Source organism: Rhodofomes roseus (assembly GCF_022264815.1).
Source record: "Rhodofomes roseus strain CIRM-BRFM 1785 chromosome Unknown C8Q71scaffold_39, whole genome shotgun sequence".
Classification (NCBI taxonomy): domain Eukaryota; kingdom Fungi; phylum Basidiomycota; class Agaricomycetes; order Polyporales; family Fomitopsidaceae; genus Rhodofomes; species Rhodofomes roseus.
In genome coordinates, this window is record NW_025952995.1 from 222449 (window position 1) to 248611 (window position 26163).

The 26163-nt window shown below is 56.0% G+C and overlaps 7 protein-coding genes across 7 annotated transcripts; 5 read left to right on the forward strand and 2 right to left on the reverse strand.

Annotated features, from left to right (window-relative positions):
• Positions 1 to 107: 107 nt before the first annotated feature.
• Positions 108 to 2580, forward strand: C8Q71DRAFT_863334 (Hydantoinase B/oxoprolinase-domain-containing protein; the record flags this gene model as incomplete). The annotated part of the gene is made up of 9 exons (XM_047928151.1): positions 108 to 349; positions 407 to 692; positions 734 to 794; positions 858 to 890; positions 939 to 1216; positions 1271 to 1400; positions 1500 to 1730; positions 2262 to 2428; positions 2482 to 2580. The coding sequence occupies 9 exons, from the start codon at positions 108 to 110 to the stop codon at positions 2578 to 2580; spliced, it is 1527 nt and encodes a 508-aa protein (XP_047772881.1).
• Positions 2581 to 3662: 1082 nt separating this feature from the next.
• C8Q71DRAFT_888928 (uncharacterized protein) lies at positions 3663 to 4440 on the forward strand (the record flags this gene model as incomplete). The annotated part of the gene is made up of 4 exons (XM_047928627.1): positions 3663 to 4022; positions 4082 to 4147; positions 4241 to 4274; positions 4331 to 4440. The coding sequence occupies 4 exons, from the start codon at positions 3663 to 3665 to the stop codon at positions 4438 to 4440; spliced, it is 570 nt and encodes a 189-aa protein (XP_047772882.1).
• Positions 4441 to 6588: 2148 nt separating this feature from the next.
• C8Q71DRAFT_718329 (uncharacterized protein) lies at positions 6589 to 7707 on the forward strand (the record flags this gene model as incomplete). Its single annotated transcript, XM_047921219.1, has 3 exons — positions 6589 to 6855; positions 6904 to 7119; positions 7309 to 7707. 3 exons carry the CDS (start codon positions 6589 to 6591, stop codon positions 7705 to 7707), a joined length of 882 nt encoding a protein of 293 aa, XP_047772883.1.
• A 305-nt stretch (positions 7708 to 8012) lies between these two features.
• C8Q71DRAFT_863337 (uncharacterized protein) lies at positions 8013 to 9700 on the forward strand (the record flags this gene model as incomplete). Its single annotated transcript, XM_047928152.1, has 8 exons — positions 8013 to 8246; positions 8296 to 8337; positions 8385 to 8465; positions 8526 to 8877; positions 8940 to 9137; positions 9199 to 9264; positions 9329 to 9412; positions 9468 to 9700. 8 exons carry the CDS (start codon positions 8013 to 8015, stop codon positions 9698 to 9700), a joined length of 1290 nt encoding a protein of 429 aa, XP_047772884.1.
• A 594-nt stretch (positions 9701 to 10294) lies between these two features.
• On the forward strand, positions 10295 to 11528 carry C8Q71DRAFT_863338 (uncharacterized protein; the record flags this gene model as incomplete). The annotated part of the gene is made up of 4 exons (XM_047928153.1): positions 10295 to 10420; positions 10481 to 10567; positions 10624 to 10817; positions 10877 to 11528. The coding sequence occupies 4 exons, from the start codon at positions 10295 to 10297 to the stop codon at positions 11526 to 11528; spliced, it is 1059 nt and encodes a 352-aa protein (XP_047772885.1).
• Positions 11529 to 16639: 5111 nt separating this feature from the next.
• C8Q71DRAFT_888930 (uncharacterized protein) lies at positions 16640 to 17861 on the reverse strand (the record flags this gene model as incomplete). The annotated part of the gene is made up of 4 exons (XM_047928628.1): positions 16640 to 16657; positions 16685 to 17152; positions 17226 to 17321; positions 17385 to 17861. Coding segments are annotated over 4 exons (1059 nt in total), but the record flags the coding sequence as incomplete, so codon positions are not given.
• A 2784-nt stretch (positions 17862 to 20645) lies between these two features.
• On the reverse strand, positions 20646 to 24037 carry C8Q71DRAFT_888932 (uncharacterized protein; the record flags this gene model as incomplete). Its single annotated transcript, XM_047928629.1, has 10 exons — positions 20646 to 20929; positions 20984 to 21657; positions 21715 to 21880; positions 21937 to 22116; positions 22167 to 22555; positions 22609 to 22926; positions 22984 to 23177; positions 23235 to 23609; positions 23658 to 23870; positions 23927 to 24037. 10 exons carry the CDS (start codon positions 24035 to 24037, stop codon positions 20646 to 20648), a joined length of 2904 nt encoding a protein of 967 aa, XP_047772887.1.
• Positions 24038 to 26163: the final 2126 nt, after the last annotated feature.

Sequence of the window (26163 nt, forward strand, 5' to 3'; positions counted from 1 at the left end):
ATCTGCAGCCCTGACTCGCTCAATCACTCGGCCAGGGCACGCGTAAGTGTCAACACATTGGAGGCCCCCAGTCACGCTCTAGCTATCGGCGTCCTCGCTGCCTGCCCATGGCCTCTTCAACTGCTTCCCAATCGCAGCCCAACTACAAGGCCGCCGACTCAATCCTCCTCACGCTCTTCGCCAACCGCTTCATGAGCGTGGCGGAGGCAATGGGTCGATCGCTGCAGCAGGCGGCAATTAGCACAAGCATCAAGGAGCGCCTGGACTTCTTGTGCGCGCTGTTCGCCCCAGACGGAGACTTGGTGGCGAACGCGCCGTTCATTCCCATTCACTTGGGGCCATTGAGTCTGTGAGTACACTTACAAGTTTCTCCTGCCAGTGAGCGATGCCCTCATCACCTCGGCAGCGCGGTGCGCTACCAGATGAAGCTGCACGGCAAGTCGCTCAAGCCTGGTGACGTGCTCATGACCAACTCGCCCTGGGCGGGCGGCTCACATCTGCCCGACATTACAACCATCTCGCCCGCGTTCGACACCAAGGCGCACGAGATCAGCTTCTTCACCGCGTGGCGCGCGCACCACGCCGACATCGGCGGCATCCTCCCCGGCTCGATGCCGCGGCGCCGACGAACATTCTCGAGGAGGGCGCGCAGATCGAGAGCTTCAAGATCGTGGATGGCGGCGTGTGCGATGGTGATGGGCTCGTGGAATACATGGTCTACAAGCTGGCGCAGTACCCTGGGAGCTCGGGGTGCAGGAACATCAAGGATGTGGAGAGCGATCTGAAGGCTGCAAGTGCGCTGTGACGCTGCTCGCTCGGCAGGAAACTCACTGCTGAACGCATCCAGCAAATTACAGCCAACCACAGGGGCATCCAGCTCATCCAGGCTAGTAAGTGGTCCTACTCGTCGAGGCGCGCTGTTGCTGATCTCTTGGTAGTTGTGGATGACTGCGGGCTCAAGGCCACACAGGAGTACATGCACCACATCTGGTCCAATGCCGAGCAGTCCGCCCGGAACCTGTTCCGGGACACTGCCAAGCGCGCAGGGACGAACATCCTCGAGGCGATCGACTACCTCGACGGCGGCTCCCCAGTGCGCCCGCATCCCCCGCTTAGATCCCGCATACTCGCCGCCCCCTCCCAGATCCGACTGAAGGTGCCGGTCAACGAGGCGGCAGGCTCGGCCATGTGCGACTTCACGGGCACTGGCTGCGAGGTGCAGGGGAACCTGGGTGCGCCGATCAGCGTCGCGCACTTGGCAGTGATCTAGCGCGCGATGCTCAACATGGACATCCCGCTCAACGCGGGCTGCCTCGTGCCCGGCACCGCCACCATCCCCGAGGGCAGCCTGCTGAGCGAACGTGCTCACGAGCCAGCGCGTAGTCGACGTTGTGCTGAAGGTGTGCCCATCGCCTCTTCCCGATGTGTTCCCGCCCCCTCAACCCGTACCCGCACACCATACCCGCCGCTCACGCCACTCTGCGACTCGTGAGCACCAGTTGCGCCAGCTGAGCCTGCCCAGCCAGTGTCTGGCAGTCCGTGGGAAATACACCATCGCCCGAGCGAGCAAGCGCGCGACTCGCAGCTCGACTCTCGCAAGCTCTCGAGACTCGCATCGATCCTCCGCTTCCGCCTCTCCCTCGATGTGTCAAACACCGCCATCATCATGTGGGCCTCAAGCCGACTGCAAGGTCATCTGCCTGCGCAGCCGCTTGTCCCCCGTTGGCGCGGTGAGCGGATATTGCCATGCCCGCGCTTGCGCCTAGAGCGAAGACGAACAAGCCGCCGCCGACGCGCCACACAAGGAACTCGCTTGGGCCCACGCATAACGCGAGGATACGCCCACTCGCGCCATCTCGCCGCACGAGTATTGGCATACCCAGGTGAGCAAGCACCACGAGCTCAAGGCTGCTGCGCAACCAGCGCAAACGAGCCCTTCGAGGCTCCCTGAGATGCCACCGAGTGCAAGCACGAGCAGCCGCGAGAGCTGGCGCAAACGACCCACCGACACGACTTCGACGAGGAGGGCGGGGTTGAAACAAGAGGAAGAGCGAGGCTAGCCTACTGCAGTAAGTGCCGCAGCCCGCCCGGCCCCACTACCCTCATCCTCGCACGAGCTCTGCACTTGTCCACCTTCTCCTGACGCTCCTGCGTCTCCTGAACGCGATGTCCCTCGCCCTTCCCCGCTCTCAAGCACTTGGGCTCCCCTCGGCGCCTCTCCCTCACCATTCCCTCGTTCGGCGGTCTCTCGGCGCGCCAAGCCACGTCCAGCCTTCGAGCTGGCCGCGAGGTAGCGCAATATCTCGGTGCACCCCGCAACCGCCTGGCACCTGCAGTGCACCTGCTGATCCAACCCAAATGGGCGAAGACTGCCGCGCCTGGTTCTGCGCCCAATGCGATGATGCTCGGCGCATACAAGGCCGCGCAAGTGCATCACTGCGCCACCTGCACAATCGCCCACGCACTCACTCGCCTGCCTAGTCACCTCCTGGCTCGCCTGACCCTTGGCCAATATCCACACCCACGGAGACCCGCAAGACCCGCGAGACCCACGGACGACCGGCGCAATTCACTACCTGAGGGTACTGAGTTACCAGGTGTGCGCACGATTTGCTGACTACAGCCGGTAAGCCCTCGCTGCGCGGCCAGCCAACCTGCGAAGCGCGGTTGTACTCCTGCAACCGACTCGATCAGATGGCAACTCGCGCTCTGAAGGCGCGGGCGCTGAGGCTGATGCTGGTGCCAATTCCGGCGCTGGCGTGGAGGTCAATGCAGCTTCCGGCATGTAATAGTATGCGGACCTGCTCGAGGCAGGCGGCGCGATGAGCGCAATAATGCAATCTTTCGGTATACTGTGGTCTACTAGTTGCTTGCACGAACTCGCGCACTCTGCCGCTGCTGCTATGTAATGCTAATCCCGCGTGTAGTGCTGTATGAAGTACCGGAATAATCTGAGAGTTGAAGTCGCATATCCCACCCGCCCCTCGGGCGTCCTATGAAGATCTGGCGAGCGGCAGCCGAGCCCTTCGACAAAGCCAGAGGATCTCGAGGGCGCGGTCGAGTGTTGGGCAAGCAGTCTTCTTAACTTCAAGTTCCCAGCGAGCTGTAACATCCGATTGCGCACTGCACAGAGCCTCTGCTCGCTCCTGTGCAGTGCCGTGCGCCGGTGGCTAGCACTTTTAGTCACATGACCCTGTTGGCAAGGCGGCGGTTCTTGCCTCGCGCAGCTACCCAACCCTCACTCTGAGTCGCTCAGGTGCAGCAGTGCCAACTCACGAACAGCCTGGAGGACTTCTGGCGGTGAACCTGCGTCGATGTTTGCGTAGGGGTAAGGCTCTCGTGGTCGCATCCGCGGTTCACCAAAGGAAGCACTCCCAGGTCTCACCACATCTGGCACTGCTCGCCTTCTCGTTGGCTGAGACCCCTCCACTGGTGCTTTTGCGCTGATGTTTGCGTAGGGGTAGGGCTCTCGTGGTCGCATCCGCAAAGTGCTGGCGAAGGGTGTTCTCCCGCCCAACCAATCTAGGCGACTTGGACCCTACTGCTATCTCCCTGCTAGCTGCTTTACACCGAACCCACTGCGACGAAACGCAAGCGCGGAAACTAGCGGGCAACTTGAAGCTTATAAGCCTGGCAGGTAAGGTTGCCCTCCATCGGTGCCCATGCTCGTGCCCAATACCGACTCGATAGGTCTGGATGCCACCATCCCTTGCCCTTTCCCGCCTCTGGCGCCTCGCCCTCGATTGCCCAATGCGGCTCGCTCCATTTTCCTCTCCGCGCTGCTCGTGCTCAGCGCATTCTGGTGTGCTGGGCCGGCGCAGGTGGCGCAGTGCCCGGCAGACTGCGCGGTGCTGGGCGACCCGGGGCCGCAGACGATCAGCAAGCGCGCTGGCGGCAGATACGCGCAAGCCGCGTACATCTGTGCTACCGGCTACTGCAGTGAAACGTTGCGCCAGGATCACGCATACCCTGATTTGCTGGGATATACGAGGGAGTTCACGATGTACTTCATGAACTGGTGCGTGCCTAATGCGTTGCGCGCGCCTGGTGCCTCGAGCTGACACGGTTGCGGCGGGCGCAGGAGTACCTGCAGCGCAAACTTCCAGCCGCCGAACATGGCGCCGAGCGACCGCGCGCCTCTCTAAGCGTTTGCGGATCAGTTTTCGAGTACTGCAGAGATCGCGCTCGCGGGCGCGCGCGCTGATGAGCAGAAGCACCTCCGGGGAGACTCGTGGGATAGGACTGGAAGCAGCTGGCGCGGGTGCTTGATGCAGGTGCGTCCTACGATGCCCGCAATGAGTTGGCATTTTCTTATTGGTTTGCTGCGCAGATGTGCCTGCTCAAGCTCGCGAAGCTGCGCTCCTCTGCACCGCGCTCAACGACTGCGCGAACACCTACGATGCGCCCCTTGCAAGCACCAGCGGGGACAATAACAAGTGAAGCCTCTCGTTCAACCCCAAGCAAGATCAGCATGGGTATGTGGCACCACCCCTATTCTCGCGAATGCGCGCTCATAGTGCGCAGGTGCCCCTCTCTGCGGCCAGCCTCGGTGCGCCCTACAATGGCGCGGGCCCAGGAACGATGCAGGCGGGCATCTACGTGTACGATACCCTCCCACTCTCGGGCGGGCCCGCCTGCAGCAACCATACCGCCACGGTGCCGCACTCACACGACTCGCCCAAGGGAGAGTGCGCGGGGTAGGGTGCGCCAAGTATCGCGAAGGCGAAGGTGCAGTGTGCCGGGGCCAATGGGCTGGCGGGATCGCTGCTCTGGGACCTGGGTGCGGACAAGACCGACAGGGACTCGCTCGTGTACGTCACGAGCTAAACGTGCGGTTGCCTCGACCAGGCGCAGAACCGCATCGAGTGCGCTGCCTCTCGTCGCGATCATCGCCGCATCCCTGATGGCTAGCCTCCTTCGGCTACGCAGCTACCCGGCAGCGAGTGGACGAACATCGTGACCAGCGCGGCCCCTCACCACCATCCCCTGCCCTGCGCTACGCGCCAATCCCTCGCATCTGCTGCGCCCGCGCCGCATTTCCGGCACCGCTTGCCCTCCCGCCTGCCATGCCGCCGCCGCCACCTGCTGGCGCTTGCACAGGCCGCCGCGCGGGCGCTTTGCAGGCCCTCCGCGCACCGCGCGCGCCCTCGCCTAGTCTCCCCTCGTTTGCGCATGCCCTCGTCCCCATGCCTCACTGCCCGCGCATCCCACTGCCCTCGTGTCCCACTGCCCCCGCGCCACACCGCCCACTTGTCTGCTCGGCTGCGCGGGGTTTTGCTGGGTTGTGAAATGTCCTTGTATAGTTTTGAAAGCGAATACAATGTCATTTGCGGTAACTGTCGGGCCACCAAAACAGGTGCAAATACTGTGCGGTGGCGCGCCTTGGGCCTGGTTGATTGCCCGCTGCTACCCACCTGCTGCACCCTTCATGTCGCAGCCGACCTTTCCGCACCTCCCGCAGTATCAAAGTGGAGTTCCCATCACTTGGTCCGACAGTGTACTCGCAGCTTACACGCGGCTGTCTCACCTGTGTGGCCACATCGCGATCCTGCTACTTCAGGATGAAGCTGATCGGGTGCGACTGGGTGTTTGCATGGATACCCTAGACCGACAAGTCGTACCGCTGGTCAAGGCAATGGCACCAGAGCTTCGGCGCAGAGGAGGATGGGAGTGGATTGAGGCTGCATGTGCTGAGATTGGGAGGATGCGATCGGCTGTTCAGACAGCCATCGACGCTGACACGGAGCGGTGAGCTCTCAGGCTCCTTGTCTGGCCAATTCAGGTTTCATTGATGGATTGGCCAGGGAGCGACACAATGTTGTTGTCGCCAACCCTGTGACTATTACCCGGACGGGTCGTCGTGGTCGCCCAAAGAAGGTGATCTCGAAGGCGTGGCTTGAAGAAACGTTTGCACCATATCGGAGCATCACCATCCAGCAGGCTGCAAATGCCCTTGGTGTTCACTGGACTACCGTCTCTCGCTACATGCGAAAGTACGATATCAGCATCTCGTATGCTCCTCTCAGTGACGAGCAGGTAGACCAACTTGTGCACGCCTTCAAGGTCGAGCGACCGAATGCTGGCATCCGGCACGTCCATTCATATTTCCGCACGCAATGGCTCCGAATTCAGAGGCAGCGAATCATCGACTCACTACACCGCGTCGATGCGATAGGTGCTGCCCTTCGGCACAAGAAAGCTGTCGCTCGCCGAGTTTACTCGGTTCCTCGCCCAAACCACCTCTGGCATATCGACGGGCATCACAAGCTCATACGATGGGGTATTGTCTTCCATGGTGGTATTGACGGTTGCGATGATGAGGTTCGCCTTTTCCTGTATCATCATTGCAGCCCATTGCTGATTCCGACTCAACATGCAGGTCGTCATGATGCGAGCAGCAAACAACAACCGACCAGAGACTGTCCTGATTCGCTTCGATGAAGCTGTCCAAATCCATGGCTTGCCACTTCGGGTTCGCGGCGATCGTGGTGGCGAGAATATTTTGGTGTCGTCATACATGATCATGAGGAGGGGCCCAAACCGAGCATCCTTCATGTTTGGATCGTAAGTACTACCTGTGCGCCCCACATGACTACTGTTGAGCTCGCACACAGCTCAACCCGAAACCAGAAGATCGAGCGAATCTGGGTCGACGTTGGCGAAGGCTTTGTCCGGCGATGGCGAGTCTTCTTCACTCGTCTTGAAGGCATGCATGGTCTCGATGCAGGCAATCCTGCACATCTGTGGCTCTTGCATGAGCTTTTCCTCAGTGACATCGACACCGATGCCGATAACTGGGTCCAGAACTGGAACCTGCATAAGTTGTCAGGGAAGCATCGAAACCAAACCCCATCGGTATGCTCATGATTTGCACAGGGACAAGCATCTGACAGTACTTCGCAGGATATTCGGCACTTGGCCAAAGTCACTGTTGGGATGTACGAGGACGAATATGCCGACATTGACCCTGATATCCTCACCGAGTATCTCGGTGTAGAGGGGGCCCCGAGGGGTCGCAGGCGAGGCCAGACTGGTGCAGGTCATTCGAACGATACAGACGATGAAGACGAGCCACTGGAGGGTGACCTCGATAGCGATGCAGAGGCCAGCGACAAGGAAGTAGATGTAGGTGGAGCATGGGCCGATGAATCTGGCAGCGAGGAGTCAGTGGCCGACTCAGATGGTAGAGAGGAGGGCTCAACTGGTCCTGAAGACGAAGACGATAGCAGCAGCATTCCTAGTGAAGGTGGTACTTCCCTAGCTGAACCTGGTGGCGATAACCTAGTCGCCCAGATCATCGCCAACCAGGCATCGAACATCCGACATGCTGCTATCAAGGTTGCTCGCCACAAGAATCCCTTTGAATCACAGGAGGACGAAGATGCCTTCTGGGTAACCTTGGACAGCGTCACTGACACTGGCTTTGTTCCTCGGCACATGAACATTCGCGAAGAGGAGTGGGAACAGGATGGGTATCCAACGCACGAGAATCTTGTTGTTGGGAAGAGAAAGCCACCTCTTCGGGTTGAGCTGCCTCACGAGCTGTGGTTGCCCCGAGCCGAGGCATGGTGTAGGGCTGTTTGGGTTCTAACCCAAATCCTCAGCAAGGGGAGCAGCTCATCGGAGAGTGGCTCATCAAGCTCATTGGAGAGCGACTCATCGAGCTCGTCTGGTTCTGATCATAGCATGAACACTGACGATGTATGATTACTATACTTACACGAATCTATCTCGGGGTAGTAGGCCGACACCAACAGAATCTCAATCCTCTCAGCCCTACCTTCGGTCGGCCACCTCGTGTTTGGCAATGCAGTGCAGTCTCTGGAGCCAGCTCAGCTTGGCTGGGATGTTACATGTTGCCGATCACCTTGAGGCAATATTTGCCGATGTGAAGAGGGTATCACCCGAGTCGTGGTTTCGCTCAGGTGAGTATAAATTCAAAGCTGTCGCCATCCCTCATGCTTCTGCACCCTTCCCCTGTACTGTCGTCTTCAATCAGGCTCTTCGCTCACATGGCAAGCTCCTCGTCTAAGCGGCACAAGAGGAGGGCTACCTCCCCTATCAACACAGAGAGTCTTGTCGACGAGTTGATCGCTCACCACCCCAAGCGGCAGCGATACTCGGCAAAGGCACCTGCTCCGAAGGGCCCAAAGGCATCGTTCAAGACTGCTCGACTTGAGACGAATGCTGGTCTCAAACAGAAAGGGAAGGGTGTCGCCAAGAGCTCTGGCTCGTCCAAGGCAAAGGTATGTGAGCTGCCTGCTATTGTGTCTTCAGCTTCTCATGTCGTAACAGGCTCAGCTGCCAGCTTCAGGATCTGCGACTGCTGGTCAAAAGGTATGCTACAGATCCTCTTCAACATTGCCTCACTAATCGGCCATTAGGCTTTGTCTTCGTCATCAGCAAAGTCAGTTGCAAAGCCCTACCCCATTGGCCGAGTCTTGTTGCTGCCACATGGGTTAAATGTGTGTCTTTCATCGCTTTGTTGTCGTCACCGATGGGTTCTCATCTCTGATCTGCTGCAGAACGAGGGCGAGATTCGCATCAACAAGCTCTCTGCGAGCGACATGAAGATGTTCAAACGATGTGGACTTGCTAAATCAGGTGCTCCAGATGGTGGCGAACTCTTCATCAAGCCCAACACCGACTGGTTTGATGTGGACGACCTCCTTAAGTCTTTGTTCCCTGCTTACTACGACTGGCTGAAAGCAGAGGGGACCTATGAGGAGACGACACACCACTGGAAACTGGTTGAGAAGACTGGTCGGAGGCTGGCAGTCGTGTTCCTTGACGACATGAAGCCCCTCAGCTTTGTTGACCTCTGCACTGCTGTTCACAATCGCAATGGCAGTTGGATTGAGCGAACCTGGTGCTTTGGTACGTCGCCCCTATGGTCTGATCGTCCGAGTCGCTCACTGTGCTCACTATGTAATGTTCAGTGACACCTCGGCCAGTACCGACCAAGGTCTGGAAGTCGTGGTGTCGCCCTCAGGATGTTGCTCCCAATGTCCCTGTGGTGGAAGATGGCGACGAGGAGGAAGCCAAGGCCAGTGCGACCAGTGAGCCTGAGAGTGAAGGTAGCGATGCTGGGTCAGAGTTGGGTAGCGATGCTGGGTCAGAGTTGGGTGACGACGACAGTGAGTTTCCTCCAATGTTAACTGCTCGCTGGGGTTTGTTCCAACCTCGTGCCTTTTCCAGATACTGCAACAGAATCAGCTAGCGAGTGGGGTGACGACGAACCATTGTCTCAGCTAAAGAGTAGTCGTAGGTGTCTTGGACTGAGTCTTGTGTGGCGACGATGCCCATATACTGACTTATCCACTTGCAGGTAAGCTCAAGAGAGCTGTCGATAACATGGAGAGCAGTTTCTCGAGCTTCACCCTGAAAGAGCCAAGGGCATCGACGTCGGCTGGTAAGGAAATTGCTGTCCACTTTCGGATGTCGCAATGTTGATTTTTAATTGGCAGCTGGCTCTGGAGTCGCTTCGGGCTCAACTAGCTCAGCTGCGACTGGGACATTGCAGGGCCCGATCGAGATCAGCTCGTCCGACGAGGATCCAGGTAATACCTTGGGCGAGCCCCCATTCACACAGCAAAGTCCATCACCTGTGCAAGCAACTCGGATCACTCGCTCTGCAACAGCGACTCAGCCACAAGTACTCATCACTCGGGATGTGATTGCTGGCGACCCTTGGGCTTAGGCTCATCGGCAAGGTATGAGGTATTTCAATCAGCCAGATCGAGTGCAAAACTGACTGAAGCCCACTATCCGACCGCTAGAGGATCGTCTGCACCCTACTCTGCAAGGAATGAAGCATCTCAGCATGGCTTTTACATATATCCATTTTAATCAGACTTCTGTTGTTCGGCGAGTAGATTGACGTTCTTCGCACTTCGCTCTGTCGTTCTCTTGTAGTATTGAAGTACATTGGCATTTGTAGGCCATCCTTCGTTCATCCTTTCACTCCTAGAGCACTCCACTGATTGCAGACACTCTACTCGTACTCGTTGACTTGGAATACCCTTGTCTCGTTCAGATCATCGTTTCGTACCTCGTAATACTCTACTTATCATAATCAAACAAGTTTTTAATGTGGCATGGTTGAGCGAAGCTCTGTGAGGACATCTGTTTGTCATCAATGTGCAGGCCGACGCTGTAAGCAACACCTCGGCGATGGCCGATAGTGCCACAGGCGATGGCTGCTCGCTATGCAGCTCTTCGTGTCCTGTCTCTCGTCACTGCTTTGCGCTCAGGACCAGTCTTGCAGCTTCTCATGGCATCACACCAGCCGTTCATGTCTTCGCCTGCTTTGTCTGCGGGAACCTTGGTCCACATGACACAGGTACAAGGCTCGAACTCGAGGAGCACGAGTAGCGACTTGGCCATGATCGCTACTGTCGGCGAGGGAAACACAGAAGCTGTGAGTGCTGCATCTGTACAGTTAGTCTAGATGCTCATACTCTGAATGCATTCATGCAAGGTCACAATCAAATTGCGCACAGAGATGACCATGACCATGACTCGCTCATCCCGCTTCTGGGTTCCCGACGGCAATCTGTTCATCGGTGTGAGTGCATATGACTTCTGGGCCCTTGTATACTACTGACATGCAACATTGTCTAGGTCGGGAAGACGCTGTACAGGCTGTACACAGGCACTTTCGCCAACCACTCTACTGTCTTCAGTGGGATGTTCGAATTGCCAGCTGGTGTTTCTCATCGGACCGAGGGCACTTCAGAGGCATCTCCGCTCTACCTCTGGGGTATTGACGTGATTGCATTCGAGGCTCTGATTGATTATCTGGGTGGTGCAGTTCTGTATGCCTTCGTTTCAATGCTGCTTGAAGTTGCCATGATCATCTAACACGTTGACTTAGGCCAGATGGAGAGTCCCAACAGCCATTTTCTCCCTCCACACGACAACTCGTCGGTATACTCCAGCTCGCAACAATGTGGGACATGACCCGAGCAAGGTTCTTTGCAATCGAGAAGCTGGAAGCTGTCCCGCTTTCTGGCGATCCCGAATGGGGACCAATCGCCAAAATTGCATGCTGTCTCGCCTATGGAGTTGAGCCCTGGCTTGTCCCTGCCCTCAAACTGGTTCTCGGCCTGGGGCCTCGCGAATGGGACTCGGAGCATTTCGCATACTTCAAGGCTCCTACTGACGCCATGCGAATCTTCGTACTATGGCTCCGCATCGATCGTCACCGGAAAGCTCTTGCCTGGAGCCCTCCTCGGCACATCCAAGGTGCAAGTTGCAATTCGCCGACCCAATGTGGCTCCAGATGGACAGCGACGTGGTATCAAGCACTCGCATCCAAGCTGCTTCACCCAGACGCTGCGATGTCTGATCACGAGCTCCTGAGCTTCATTTGTGATGACATGGGCCGCCGCTCAGGACTCTGTTACTCTTGTCACTTTCAGGTGACGTTTGCGATGAAGCACGACTCGACTGATTGGTCGAAGGAGGATGTCATCATCCAGTCTGTCGCAGATCAGTTCAGGCGTGATTATGCCTTTTACGCCTAGTAGGCTTGGCTCTGCCTTTCGGTGAGTCCTTGCAGTGCCGACAAGTTGATATCAATACTTATGTCTTATTCAATCCGACTCAAGTAGAGTCGTTGTGGGAGTCTTCGTGCACGGCTCCCTCGTGTCCCAGTGCTCGTCCATGGCACAGTGACGAGCGCAGTGACGAGGTACTCATCTGCTTATGCCCTAGAGTAGAGGCAAGCTGCATTACATGTCCAGAGAGTGCAATGAGCAGCGGATTTCGTCCAGAACCACACAATAGTTGTGCGGCAACAAGGAGACAAAGACTGCAAACGACATAGGTATTTAGGTTTTCCTCGCTACGCACACGAGGATGAGTATGAGGATAAGCACATGAGAGCAAGGGTTAGACTGTGAGAGCGCGAGGGCGACGACAAGTATGAGAGCACGAGGGAAAGTGAGAGGGTGATGGAAAGCGCAAGAATAAGGGCGAGGGACAGGAAGAGAAGAGCGTGCAAGCCTCGAGGGCGAGAGCGCAAGGATGAGCCTGGCTTTGTGAAGATGCTCTTGGGCATCATCATCCCGATCTAGGTCAAGTGGTTGAGTCAATACTTGTCCTCGCCGGAATCGGAGGCGCATGCGGCACATACGACGTAATTGGGCATGTCGGCCGCGCAAGGAGTGTGTCTCGCCCGGTGCAGGCCCACCTCAGATCATTCGTGCTGCAACGAGACACATGCGATGACAACGAGGCGCGGCTGCCAGGCTGCACTCGCTGGAGAGAGGGCAGCAGGGGCGGCCAGGCATCAGAGGAACATCCGACCGCAACAAGAGCCCACAGACACAATGTGCGCATGGCGCAGGGACGCGAACGCGACTCACGCAGATCGACACCGGTGGTACAGTCGTGCACCTCCATGAGGGTAGCGGGAGAGGAGAAATGGGGCGCCTTGACGACGGTGATGCGAGCGGCGTGCTTGAGGACGGTAAGGTGGATGGAGGTGCGGACAGACGCCTCGATGGTAGTGCCTAGCGGGGTGCAAGAGAGTCAGAGGTGTGAGAGCAGACTGACGTACCGCACGGCACAGACCTCTGGGCGGCGTGGAATGAGTACAACGCGAGAATGGAAGCGGTGGAGGGTGTGTACCTCCGCATGACTAGGAACACAGGTCGACAAAGGCAGCGCGCCGGGTGCTGGCACACACCCATTCCCGATGCGGGCCTAGGGAAGATCGGCAGCCTCGGTGTTGAGCGCGCTGAACATGCCGTCGAACGCAACACTCGGTGTTCCCCGGTGTGACCAGCAGCCTCGAGCGTGACACCTGTGCCGATCGTAGTACGTAGTTAGTGTTGTATAGTAATCAATATGTCACTTACCTGCTGCGACTAGCAATGATGACGAAGCGAAAGCGGCTACAAGCACGACGGGTGGGGACAGTGGCAGCAGGTGGCGGCGACAGCGCGACGCGGGGACAGTGGCGGCAAGTGGCAGCGACAGCGCGGCGGGGCGGGGCCCGACACAGTGGCAGCGAGGCGGCGCGAGGCGGGGATGGTGGCGAGGGTAGTGACGGACGCGGCGGTGTGCGGGAGTGGAGGCACGTCGGCGGTGGCGCGTCGAGCGCGGGCGGACCAAGGGCGGGCGCAGTAGGGGCGCGACGGCGGCCGCGACACGGGGACAGCGCGACGGCGCGACGGTGGCACGTCGAGCACGGTGACGGACGCGAGTGACGGACCGACGGGACGCACGCGACGGGGCCCGGGGACGCGACGGGACACGACGCGACGCGACGCGGGGACAGCGCAACGGCGCGACTGTGGCGCGTCGAGCCTATGCCGACTGTAGTACTACTATAGTCAGCGTAGTATAGTCATCAATGTATCACTTACCTACTATTGTCTTGGATGCGCGAGGCGAGAGCGAGCTACAAGCACGATGGGTGAGGCCGCACGAAGAATTATGTGGGTGGCCGCGCGCGCGAAAAATTATGTGGGTGGCCGCGCGCGCAAAGAGTTATGTGGGAGGCGGCGCGCGCGATTAGTTATGTGGGTGGCGCGAATACTGATGTGGGTGGCGCGCGCAAACAATGATATGTATGGGTGTACTATTATGTGGGTGTACTTATTTTTGCTATAGACCGTACGCCATACGGATAGACAATTGGATAGCCCTACTGGCGACTCGGAGACAGTGATGAGTATGCAACAGAACGATGACTCGGATTATCTTGGCACTGGCTATGCTTGTGAAAATGCAGAACCAGTTACTCAGAACAACCGACATGTGAACAGCATTAGAACTGTAACGATGACAGTCTCCGAAACAACGCGGCTCATCCGGGTGCCATCGGAACATCATAATCATGATCTACAATGAACATTACATTCAACTCGCGTTCCGAGTGATGCTTGCGATGAATCATGAAACGAATGAGCAGCAACTTTACTAAAAGACAATTAGTTTCCCGGGTATCGCGATTGGCAACAAGCTTCACATCAATCTTGCCTTCAACCTCGGGTTGGACACGAATCAGCGACACGAGTCGCGATGAAACGAATGAGAAACAATCAGACAATAGGACTCGGAACGTCGCGATTCAAGTTGACAATAGGCACCACATCAACCCATGGAGCGATATTAGCGACTCGGACGCTTGACTGAGGGACAAAATGAGTGAGGAACAATAAAACAATAAGCGCGAGGTTTGTGTTGTTCTCGCTCATGGGCTCAGGGACGTGAACAATAGTACATTGAAATGCAACCATGCAACCGTGAACTACTAGTGCAAACGCGTACTAGTCAATAACAAACATGCTCATGAATCGCTCCCCAGTGCCAACGGTCATGGTGGTACATTTGCGAAGTCTGCGATTGCTGCCGTCGGGCGTGTCCGGAATTGACATGTCAGGGAATTAACTGCGTTGAACCGTATTAATTTTGTGCGACAAGCACAATAACAGTACTACAGTACTACTGATGGATTTGATCAAAAGATAGTACAACAATCGAAGACGTAACATCAACAACTTGTCAGCAATAGTCAACCACAACTCACCGCGACGAGATGTAGTGGTACAACAATAATCGCTCGCCAGGCAGGATATGTATATAAGACTCATGGTACCCGGGAACATCTAGCACCAAACCCAACATACCTCACATTCGCCAGCAGTGATCAGTTCACGTCGGCGGGGCATACAAGAACTCAGTACCAAAACACACGAATCTCAGATTACTATGCATCAGCCTTCAAGTACCGACGGCCCAGTGACGCCGCTGCGGCGGCATGGCAATCGCCGCGATGCTAGCAATACTGGGGCTTCTAGCGACTCTAATGATGATGAGCCTACCCCTCGGCAGAGTCGGTCTGCCAGAGACATGACTGGTGATTAGCAACAGCTTGATATCAATTGGTAGCATGAGTTGCTGATTCACTAGTATTTAGAGCGCTTCCGCAAGATGCAACTTGGAGGTGTACAGCCTACACGCCCTGGATCCCATAATGATGGTGTTGATTTACCATTTAAAGCAACAACCTCAGAACGAGATGAAGCAAGACTACCACTCAGGAAGTGGGACAATTCAACGGGTATCAACACTTTGCTTGGGGTCTACAAGATTGATTTGCCAATGAATCCCCCCTTGCTGCACAACACCACACAGCCACACACAAAGGAACTCAGCAAGACAGAGAAGGCACTTGTGAACACAATCAATGTCCTGAAACAGATTGTGCCCTATTATGAACTGGTTGACAATGTGATCCCACATGCAGCACAGTATCTGCAAAAGATAGATGTGCTATCTTTGGAGCAGTCTCAATTGCAAACTATCCCAGCACATCCTTGGTATACATCTCCATATGCACCAGGGATGATCAGTGCAGAAGTGGACACAGATCGTTGGGCAACTGGACTCTTGTTTCATCCAGCACTAGCTGGTATTCTGGCCATCAAAAAAATCAAGGAGCTACATGGCCCGGATGCCTTCAAAGGCAAGACACAATATGTCATGCCAGAGCTGGAACCACAACATGCACATTCCATTATGGATGTCCAGTTTCCGTGCTTTTGTGCAGCAAAACCTTCAAGTGTGATACCAGATGGTGTCTTTCTCATTGGACAAGATCGCAAGGGGAAATTCATAGTTGGCCTGACTGTGGAGTTCAAGACCCCGTCTGCATTTTCTGACACTCTTACTTCTGGTGTGGATGAAGCAAGCTCAAGTCATATCCTGCGACAGCTTGTGTGGGAACCAAGAATAGCTGCAAAGGGATGGGCGGTCAAATTCCTTTGGCCACCTGAGAGTGCTCAGGAGGCCTTACTGGAGGGTGACAACTACAGATCAGATGTTCAGACAAGAATTCTATGCCAGGTAATTCATTGACACTTGCATGATGGACACAAAAGTACTCATGTACAATTTCAAGGTCTGGACACAGATGGTTGATAATGAATGCAATCTGGCTATACTCTCCACAGGATGGAGAACCTTTTTCTTTGTACGAGGCCAAGGGAAGAACAAGAATACGCTGTTCATGTCACGGGATTACAAACGTGATGAGGCCCCTGCACTTGCTGTGTTCTCTTGGTTTGCTATGGCCTATGGCCTGATTGATCAGAAGGCATTGAAACTGCCTACACCAAAGACAGACCACTGGGAAGCAACAGAAGCCATTCAGCGCGCAATCACTGAATATGGGGTTGTTGTACCGTGAGTTTGAGATCACTGTTGAAATAGTCTGCCTTTGCTAATTTATACTACTAGCACATTGCCTTCCGCTGTGCAGCATAGATCTGGGAGTCACTCAAGACCCCAATCCCGTAACCGGAAGGCAAGGGATGAATGAGTCTGGGGATTATGGTCCCATGGTTGTCAGGGGAAAGAAAGTCGGTGGCAGCACTGTTACAGGATTTGCATCATGTATGGACAACATAACTCCAGTATTGTGAGACTGTTGTCACAATTGTATACAGAGAAATGTAGTATGGTTCTTCAGCATCAAACATAGAGGGAAGATAGAAATCTCAATGATCAAATCCTCAATCCAGCTTATTTTTACCCATTTACCACTCCCAGAGGGCTGACAAAGCACAGTAACCTGGGCCACACCATTCTATCATTGGGCATGACCAAGATTTGGCAATGTCGTTCACAAGTCCCACGAAAGCTATGTGTACATTTTCGCTACACTTACCCTAACTCGCACGTTCATGACGCCATCGTGGACGGTCGGCGACGAGAGCATCAAGTACATGTTCCTTTCTCGAAACGCCTCGCTGCGCATGTATTCGTGAATTCCCCAGCCCTCTTCCGCGTCGAGTTTCACCAGGCTGGTCGCAGCTTGTCTATCCTCAGAGCCTGTTTCCGAATTGTCGTCCGGAACGCGCCACCACTGCGTGCGCCCCACGAAGGCCGGTTCGTTCCGGTCCTCCATCATGTAACCGGGCGACACGGAAACATAGCAGAGGGACGGAATTGCCTGCAAGATGAGCCCGGGAGCGGCGTTCCGCAGCTCTTCCCAATCGCCCTCTGCGTCCCAGTCGTCCGAATCGGCCTCGAGAGATTGCCACTCTTGCTCGGTTATGGTGTTGCCGATGCTCTCGACGAGCCTGATGCGTACGCAGAGGATGCCACAGTCGGAGAACTGCGGGAGGCACTCGTCCTGTGGCAGAAACAGAATACGAATGAGGTGGGTAGCAGAACGAGAGCGGAGCTATGTGCAGAACCAGACGTACCAGCCATTTTCGCGCGAGAGTGGTGTTGTCGTGCAACAGCACGTCGAGATAGCGGAGCCTTGAATCGGGACGCTTCGCGAGGCTCACGAGCTCCCCCTAGAGACCCATGTCGCAATAGTGGAATTGAGTTGAGAGCACGCGCGGATATGTCGCGCGGACGGTCGTGACGATCGTCTTGGTCAGTCGGGACTCCTCGTTGTCGACGAAGACGTCGAAGACACGCAGGCGCGTTGCGACTTGGGGTTCCAGGATGTCGGTGATGCTGTATGGGTTGTGTACATCACCAGGATAGAAGTCTCCACCATCGTGGTACAGCATCACGGCCGCAAGGTGTAGAGACGCTAGATTCGGACAAAGCGCCACGACAGGCATAGGATCCATGTTTCTTAGACGTAGGGTCTTTGCGCTGGGCCACAAGGTAGTAGGCTTCGGGAGCAGTGGGGGCGATAGCGGCTGGCCTTGATCGCCAAATTCCACGAATGTGAGGTCGTGAAGGGTTATGACCGATGCCCTTTGTAGGACGTTCAGCTCGGAGAGCATGGTGCGATCTACTAGCACGTGTGGCGCGAAAGATGACGATAGTGCTTCCAAACGGAATACATCGGGCTTGCAGGTCAGATTCTCACAGAGGTCTAGGCACCTGTAGCTGGCAGACCCATACATAATATACTGCTAAGTAGAGTGCAAATGCGATACATAGATGCCGCTTACTAGCCATGTGTCCTCATACATTAGCCGTCTGCGCCCTGCAATACATTACCCTCCTTTCACGAACAGCTACCGCCGTGCATCAAGCTGGTCTTATTACATTGCACGATGTATGAAGTACGGCCAGAAATATACGGCGCCGCCTTGATACACCGCCTTGATACGTGATGGACTGCCCGCCATGTACGACCGCAGGACACCATTGCCCATTGCGCCGCGCCCCTTACTAGTATACATCGCACCGCACCCCTTGTACATCGCCCCGTGCCCCCTAATCGCCCCGCGCCCCTTGTACACCGCGCCGCGAGCCCCTTGTACATCGCCCCGCGCTCCCTTGTACATCGCCCCGCGCCCCCGCAGCACGCCCCTTGTACATTGCCCCGCCCTCCTTGTACATGGCCTCACGCTCCCTTGTACATGCTCGCCCCGCGCCCCCGCCCCGCGCCCCTTTACATCGCCCCGCGCGCCTTGTACATCGACTCACACTCTCTTGGACATCGCCCCGCGCTCCTGCCGCGCGCCCCTTGTACACAACGCCGCGAGCCCCTTGTACATCGCCCCGCGCCCCTTTACATCGCCCCGCACCCCTTGTACATGGCCTCACGCTCCCTTGTACATGATTGCCCCGCGCTCCCGCCGCACGCCCCTTGTACACCGCGCCGCGAGCCCCTTGTACATCGCCCCGCGCCCCTTGTACATGGCCTCACGCTCCCTTGTAGATCGCCTCACGCTCTCTTGTACATCGCCCCGCGCTCCCGCCCCGCACCCCTTGTACACCGCGCCGCGAGCCCCTTGTACATCGCCCCGCGCCCCTGGTACATCACCCCACGGGCCCTTGTACATCGCCTCGCGCTCCAATTACATCGCCCCGCGCTCCCTTGTACATCGCCCCGTGCTCCCTTGTACATCACCCCACGAGCCCTTGTACATCGCCCCGCGCCCCTTGTACATCGCCTCGCGCTCCGATGTACATCGCCCCGCGCTCCCTTGTACATTGCCCCGCGCTCCCTTGTACATTGCCGTCCCATACACCATATATGCTCCCTGGGCCGGTATGCATTGTGATCCCGCCTGCAAATATATAAGTACCCGCGATACCACTCTCTCGCCCTGCTCTCTGCCGCTCCCCACGTCAGCATCTCGCCTTACCACTCCTAGTTCTGCCTCGTAAGTCCTCCCAGCCTCCCACCTTACAGCCCTGTTGCAACGCAGCCTCGCAGCCTCTGTACCCGCCTCTGATACCTGCCTCCCTTCTCGAGGTTCCGCCCTCCAATGCCCCGCATGTCGAGTGGTGACCTACCGTGAGTCAGTCATTGCGCCTTCATTTCTCTCTTCTCTACTTCACCCTCTCACCACCTTCCTACCTCGCAGCGTCTTGACTCCCCGCTTCTTTCGCTCGCTTCTCGTCTGCCGCCTCTTGTCTGCCCGCCTCTCGTCCCCTCGCCTCTCGGCACACCAAGTGTAGGTCATGCTGCACTCGCGCAGTCACTCGGTCGCTCACCACACGGTTACTTGGTCACTCCGATAGCTAATCAGCAGACGCCGAGTATGCAAAGTTGAGACCGCGTACCAGATGGTGAGTTCTCCGCGTGAAGACCATATCACTCCATCGTGCACCCATCAGTGTTGACCCCGATATCCTGTTGACCCAGGTGCACCATTGCCGATCCTGCACGCGGGTAGTGAGTCGGCAACATACAGGGATCCAGAACTGACCGATCATGGCATGATGTAAGACGACTCGAGCAAATCTTGTAAGTCAGCAGTGAGCGAACGTCGGAGCGATGTCGGAAGGCGTTTGCTACTTACGCGTATGTGGTACCGAGATCGATACCGACTGCCTTCGAGGACGGTATAGGATAGTAGTGAGCGAAGATCGAAGCGATGTCGGAAGGCGGATGCTACTTACGAGTATAAGGTACCAAGATCGATACCGACTGCCTTCGAGGACGGCGTAGGATAGTAGTGAGCGAAGATCGAAGCGATGTCGGAAGGCAGATGCTACTTACGAGTATGTGGCACCGAGATCGATACCGACTGCCTTTGACGACAACATTAATAATAAGAAGGTCGGTCCAATCCCACAGGACCAGCCAGACGACCAAGCTCCATGACGGTCAAGTTGGAGAGCTGTAAAGTGTCACGGATTCATCTCGCCATGGCTTCCACAGAACGTGCGGAATGCCGAGGAGGGCGAGGACGATGGAGAAGCAGGGGTCGCCAGGGCCGCCATTGATGACCGCCACGGTATAAGTCTCAGAGGAAGATGTTTGTCTGGGAGCGGGTGCACGACCAGTCAGTTGGGTGCGAGGGCGAGGGCAATGGTGAGCAGGCGAAGGCGAGGGCGTGAGGGCGAGACCAAGTGGAAGAGTGCCAGGACGAGAGTGCAAAGTTGGGTGGGCGAGCGCGGGGCGAGAAGCACAAGTGCGAGGGCAAGGGCAAAGGTGAGGGTGCACGTGAGGGTGAAACGCTCAATGTCCGAAATTACTAGCTCCTCAGCAGTGGTTTTCCAACCCATTGAATTTATAAACGCCAGGACGAGAGTGCAAAGGTGGGTGGGCGAGCGTGGGTGCGAAGGTGAGAAGCACAAGTGCGAGGGCAAAGGCGAAGGTGAGGGTGCACGTTCGGGCAAAACGCTCAATGTCCGAAATTACAAGCTCCTTAGCAGTAGTTCTCCAACACATTGAATTGATAAACGAAGTCGACATAGTATCATAATCTCGCGCCTTGACTTAGCCAAAAAGGCCCACTGGCCCACGCCTTTTGACATAACGCTTTCATCGACACTCGTAAGTCAGCCTGTCGGCGAGCGTATGCAACCAGCCCTTCTCGGTGTTCTGCTGACCGGCCTTCCCAAGAATCCATCCGCGCCCTCCACCAGCTCGCTTGCCACTCGTAAAACTGTACTACACGTCGCATCTCCTCCTCGAGGAGCTGGCCTTCTTCTGTAAACCTATGCGCGCGTGCACGGGCCTGGCACCATTCGATTCGTAGCACTGCAAAGCAGTTAGTAGGATCGGCAGCAGTGCTCTCAACGGTTGCACACTTACTCTCCTGTTCATCTTCGTCGTCATCGCCACTCCGCGCACCCTTCGTTGTCCATATCCACGAGATCGTCCGCGTACCCTCGGTCTGTTCATCTTCCTTTGTCGGGTCCGGCTCGGACATATGCCGCACGTCGTTGTCGTCCAACTTCTGTAAGCCGGTGTCTCTCCTCCAGTGCGTTTTGTCCAGTGCAGGTGCAAGCCTCACGAGGGCTTCGTAGCAAGCATGGTACTTCGCTCGCGCCTGGGTAATCTTCTTGTCGCACCGGGTAATCACACCGCGCGCACGTGTGTTGTGATGCTGGCCGCTGATGAAGCGACCCTTGACTTCGAGTAGTTTCCGTTTAACGCAGATGAGACGACGGATGTCTTCAAGAGCATCGTGTGCGAGCCCCACTCGAAGCTCCCACTCGATGTCCTGCAGCTTCCGATCGACAGGCATCAGTAGTTCGATGACATTCGAGGGAAGATAAAGGGGCAGGTCCTCTGCCAGCGAGGAGGCAGTGGACCTGCTGGCGTCCCGAGAGCGATGTGCAGCCACAGTTGGCATGTACAGATGCTGGACGGCCTGCCAAGCCTCAATCGTGCGATGCAAAGCGTTCCGGGCAACAACTACATTGCCCTTCTGCAAGTCTGTGGCGCGCGAGCCGAGGTCGGCCTTCTTTTCCTTGAGCCTGCGCCTTCGATTCCGTGAGTTCGTGACTATGCTACTGTGTGTGAAGAAAAGGGGGACTTACTGCTCCTCCTCGTGTTCCAGGCCTTGCGATATCAACGCATACGGAGAGATGAGGTCGTCGAGCGTCGCGTGTGGTGCCGCATTCTGGTCTCTACGTTGTGTTCGTGCCTTGAGCTCATCAGCTTCTAGCTCTGCCAGCTTCAAGCGAACAGCCGCCATGGTTATGGCTACAAGGTCGTCGTGTCAGGGTTAATGACATGCACAGTTCGTAGAACAAACTTACGCCGACGCGTTACGGCAAATGGATTCGGGCTCGCGCCATCAGACGCCTCCCAGGCCTCCACTTGCGTGGTCCACGCCGCCTTCAGTGCGGGGTCGACCTTCTCGTCGTACGCCTGAAACGCAAGCACTTGATTACTGCGAAGTTCGACGATGTTCTTCACCTTTGTGAGAATGGAATTGGCTGCCAAGGTGGGTCAGATGCGTTCATAGCAGTGTGTAGAACAAACCCACGTAGCCGAGTGATCTTCCGCCAGTTGTAATCGGCGAATACGTCATCCAACATGTCTCGGCGAGCCCCTGGACCCATATCCCTGGTGCTTCCCGAGAAGCCGTTCACGGCGGACCATCCGCGTTCCACGGCTTCACCATCGGTGCGACCTACATACTTAGTGTAATTGAACGAGTAGTCCTCACGACAGCTGGCTTGATGAGCAGGGAGATGGAATTTAGGTATGAGAAAAATGAATCGGCGACCAGCCGCATCCCACTGCGGGTCATACTTATTCATGCGCTCCCAGAAGTGCACGGACCATTGGCAAGCGATATCATACGAGACGACAAGAACGACATGATCGCTCCCTTTAAGGCTTGACTGAAAGATGTAATCAGTGTTGACATATCTGTACGAAGTTCAATGGACGAATGTACGGTCATGGGACAAGCATTCACTGACCTTTCCCCCTTCTGGAGGTCGCCGACAGCACAGGGTCTCTTCATATCGTGGCGCGTACATTCAATGGTGACAATACCGGTGGCGTCTGTCGTCTCACGGCCCTTTGAGTTCACGAGTCTCACGGCGTCGTGGTTGCTGCAGGTGCTGGTTGTCTCCTGTACGAGGTCACTGTATTTCCGGAGATGGTCCTTGTAGCCTGTCTCCTCCACGAAGTAAGCGTAGCCGTGGTTAAGTCCCGGGTCGCGATCATTAGACGAGACCGCACGACGTTTGAGACGGAAGTTCGCATCAATTCCTATGAAGAGCCTGTAGAGCCACCTTAGGCAAGTTCATCAGTGCGTTAATTACGGGGTACGAAGACATTGATATACGTACTGCCGCTCTGGAGGCGCACTCTTCCAGTCCTCAGGAAGGTTCTTGCCGGGATGTGGACATACCGGACAGATGACGGCACACTCCCCAGGCGCTGTGGCTTTGACTCCGGCGGCATCGTGTCCACGACCGGCGCGCTTGAACATCCGTAGGTTCCTCCACATGCGCATCATTCGCATCAAGGACGGGTAGCGATCCTGATGCGGCAAGTGTTTATGGATCGAAGATTAGTCTGGGAGTAGATAGAGACGTACTGGTGGAGGATCTAGGCCTGTATTGTCGGTCAGGCGCGCGAGCGTGGTGTGGAACTCGAAGCCGGACACGTTTGCTTGATTGGAGAGAAGGTGGAAGTGCCGGAGGAGCGTAAACGTGGCTGCGGTTTTGGGATTTGTCGGGGTCGCCGGAAAGAGCCTTGCGCGCAGAAGCTGCGTCGGGCGCGATAGGGCTTGTGTGCATCCGCAGAAGTCGAGTGCGACTTGGTGGATACCCGAGAGATCGAGGACTACGAAGTCGTCCCCAAATGCCCTTTTGGGGTTGGTGCATCTCTCGCCTGACGGATGTCCGAGCTGGATCCGCAGGCCAAGACTCTTTAGGTCGACCTTCACGAAGTACAGGCTGTCTTGCCATGTCTGCGGAACGCATTAGTAGGGCATTGAGGCTCCAGGCCCCTCACTCACCTCTAGTCGATGGAAGGGAAGGTCTTGATGTCGTTCGAGCACACATGTTTCGCACCACATGCGGACGTCAAAGCAATCCCGGCAGCGGAATGGCGATTGCTCGGAGCCACAGCCTGCGCAGTCGGTCTCCGAGTATCCGCATCGACCTTCCAGCCGCAGCAGTTCTGCGAGCCAGTCGTCGGTGTGAGGTGTCCATTCTCGAAGGGGATTGTCCTGTAAATGTCATTGTTTCACATGTCGTACCACCACGACATTAAGGTAACACTCACGCCTGCCGTTCGTTTGCGTTTCTTATGTGCGTCGACGTAATCTGCAAGGTCGTGGAAGAACTCCATCTCCATTGTCTCAAATGGCTCATCCGGCGCGTCGTTGAGGTCCATGTCACCGAACACAGAATAGAGGTCCGGCGCCGGAGGGGCGGACACATCAGGAGCAGGTCGGTCGTCCGCGGCATTGCCTTCGGCAGACGATGTGACTGAGATATATGTCGTGGTTGCTGACAGATGATCGGCCGAAGAGGAGTAATCCACCCGACGGTGTAACTCTTCATCTGGATGAGGAAGTGAGAGGGCAGGTGGCGGTCGACGTCTTGCAGCTGGCTGTGCGCCGTTGTCTTCATCGAAAACAAGCACGTCAAGGCCGTCTCGCCCGCGCCGACGTTTCCCCATGAGTCTGTTAAATGGTTAAGTGTATTCACATCAGCTTTGCTTAGACATACTCACTGTCTGTAAGGATGAAGGGCGATAGGTTGCGCTCTCGCGATATGCGTGGTAGAGCCTGGTGGCGAAAACTGGGTAGAAAGTCAAAAAAAGGGTGAAACGGATGGAAACGATGAATGGGCTCACAATATCCCAGGTAGGGAGTGGATCTCATCCACTTCCAAATACGCGATTGATCAGAAAGGTCATTACCTTTCGCAGGCATCAATCAAGTCACAGCACCACCGTGCTACTCAAGATGAGGTTAGCAAGGAACTCCCCAATTTTGTCTCCCCTAGACCGTGCTTACTCTTCGATGATGTTCGAGCCGAACTCGTTGGACGTTGAGTTGACAGATGTCGACCTGCCACAATGCTAACCCCGAGGTCCGATAGATTGAATAATATATGGACGCACGCGGATGTCCACTATGTGATCTTTTCCGGCAGCCAAGTTGAGTATTGGGGGGAACCCCGACGGTCCAGAGATGTGTTGTACATCCACGGCACAGATACGGAAAGGGCACTGTAGCTCTGATACAAGTGTTAGACTGTTTGATCGTAAACGCAGAGGAAACCACATATCTTCCGCACATCGTTGGGGAGACACTCCGCAACGCGAACCTCATTCGCCACGCGTCGAACCGGCCGCTTGGGCGAAGATGGAGTCCTTTAATTGAGGTAGAAGGCCGCATCCGAGTGGAGAGATGTGTCGCATGAGGAAGGAAGGCAGGCGGCCTAATGCGTCGAGAGCGTGGTGGATTGAGGCGAAACAGTAAGATCGTCGAAAGGAACCCGGCAAGCCTGACGACGTCGCGGTGGCTGTGTGATTGTAGATTAGATGCGGGCCGTCTCCGGAGTAAGGGCGAGCCAATGGCGAGCCATATATCGACCATACTGAATAACACAGTCGGCCGTCCAGACGATATTTGATTGTTTTTGGAGGCTACACAATGTCTGCAGCGGCTTGATCTCATGCATTACAGTCCTTTTAGATTGAGACTCACAAAGACAGCAATCCCTGTGTGGCGGGATAACGTGCTGAGTACTGTAGCCTTCAAGGTTGCATGCCGGACTGAGTCCAATAGTACTAGTACGTCGAACCATTACTGGATATCTGCTCAAGAACAATGCGCGACTCATCTTGCGCTCCTCACCCAACGTTATCAAATACGTGAAGAAGGTGGTATTATGCACCCTCGACGACACCTTAATGACAGTGTGGAATATGGCAGGCCAAGCAGTTGTCGCGTTCTTGGGTGCGCTCGACCTTACGATGTACACTCGACTCGATCACTATGGATGCTGGCCTCCGTCGTCAAATTGTCGCCTAGTAAGGTGTGTTCAATTCCTATGTCTGTGTCTCTACATTCATACACTGCCATGGCAAGAGTCCGTCCTTGTACCTGGTGTCGTACTGGTTTGTAGCCATCAACTCGAGCTCTACCGTCAGAGTACAAATGATCTTAGCAGCCCATTCGCGCCCGACGGCCGTCACCAATTGCCTGATCTCTCCTTTCAGTGTCCCCTTCGACCTCATCTCCTCCCATCCACGCAACCTCCCTTGTAGCTCGTCGGTCCAGTATGCCACAAGAGCCTCCTTGTTCTCGCAGTCCGACCACCACTGCAAGCGCGCCACACCTGCCTCTTTGAGGCACGCCAGTTGATGTCCGTGGAGCGATCGCTCGAAGGCGACCTTGTCTTGTAGTTCGTCTGGTACACCTTGGAATATATCATCCATTTTCCCCCATTCCGCATCGTCATAATGCTCTGGAATCTCGACGACGTACGGTGTCGTCCAAAGGCCAA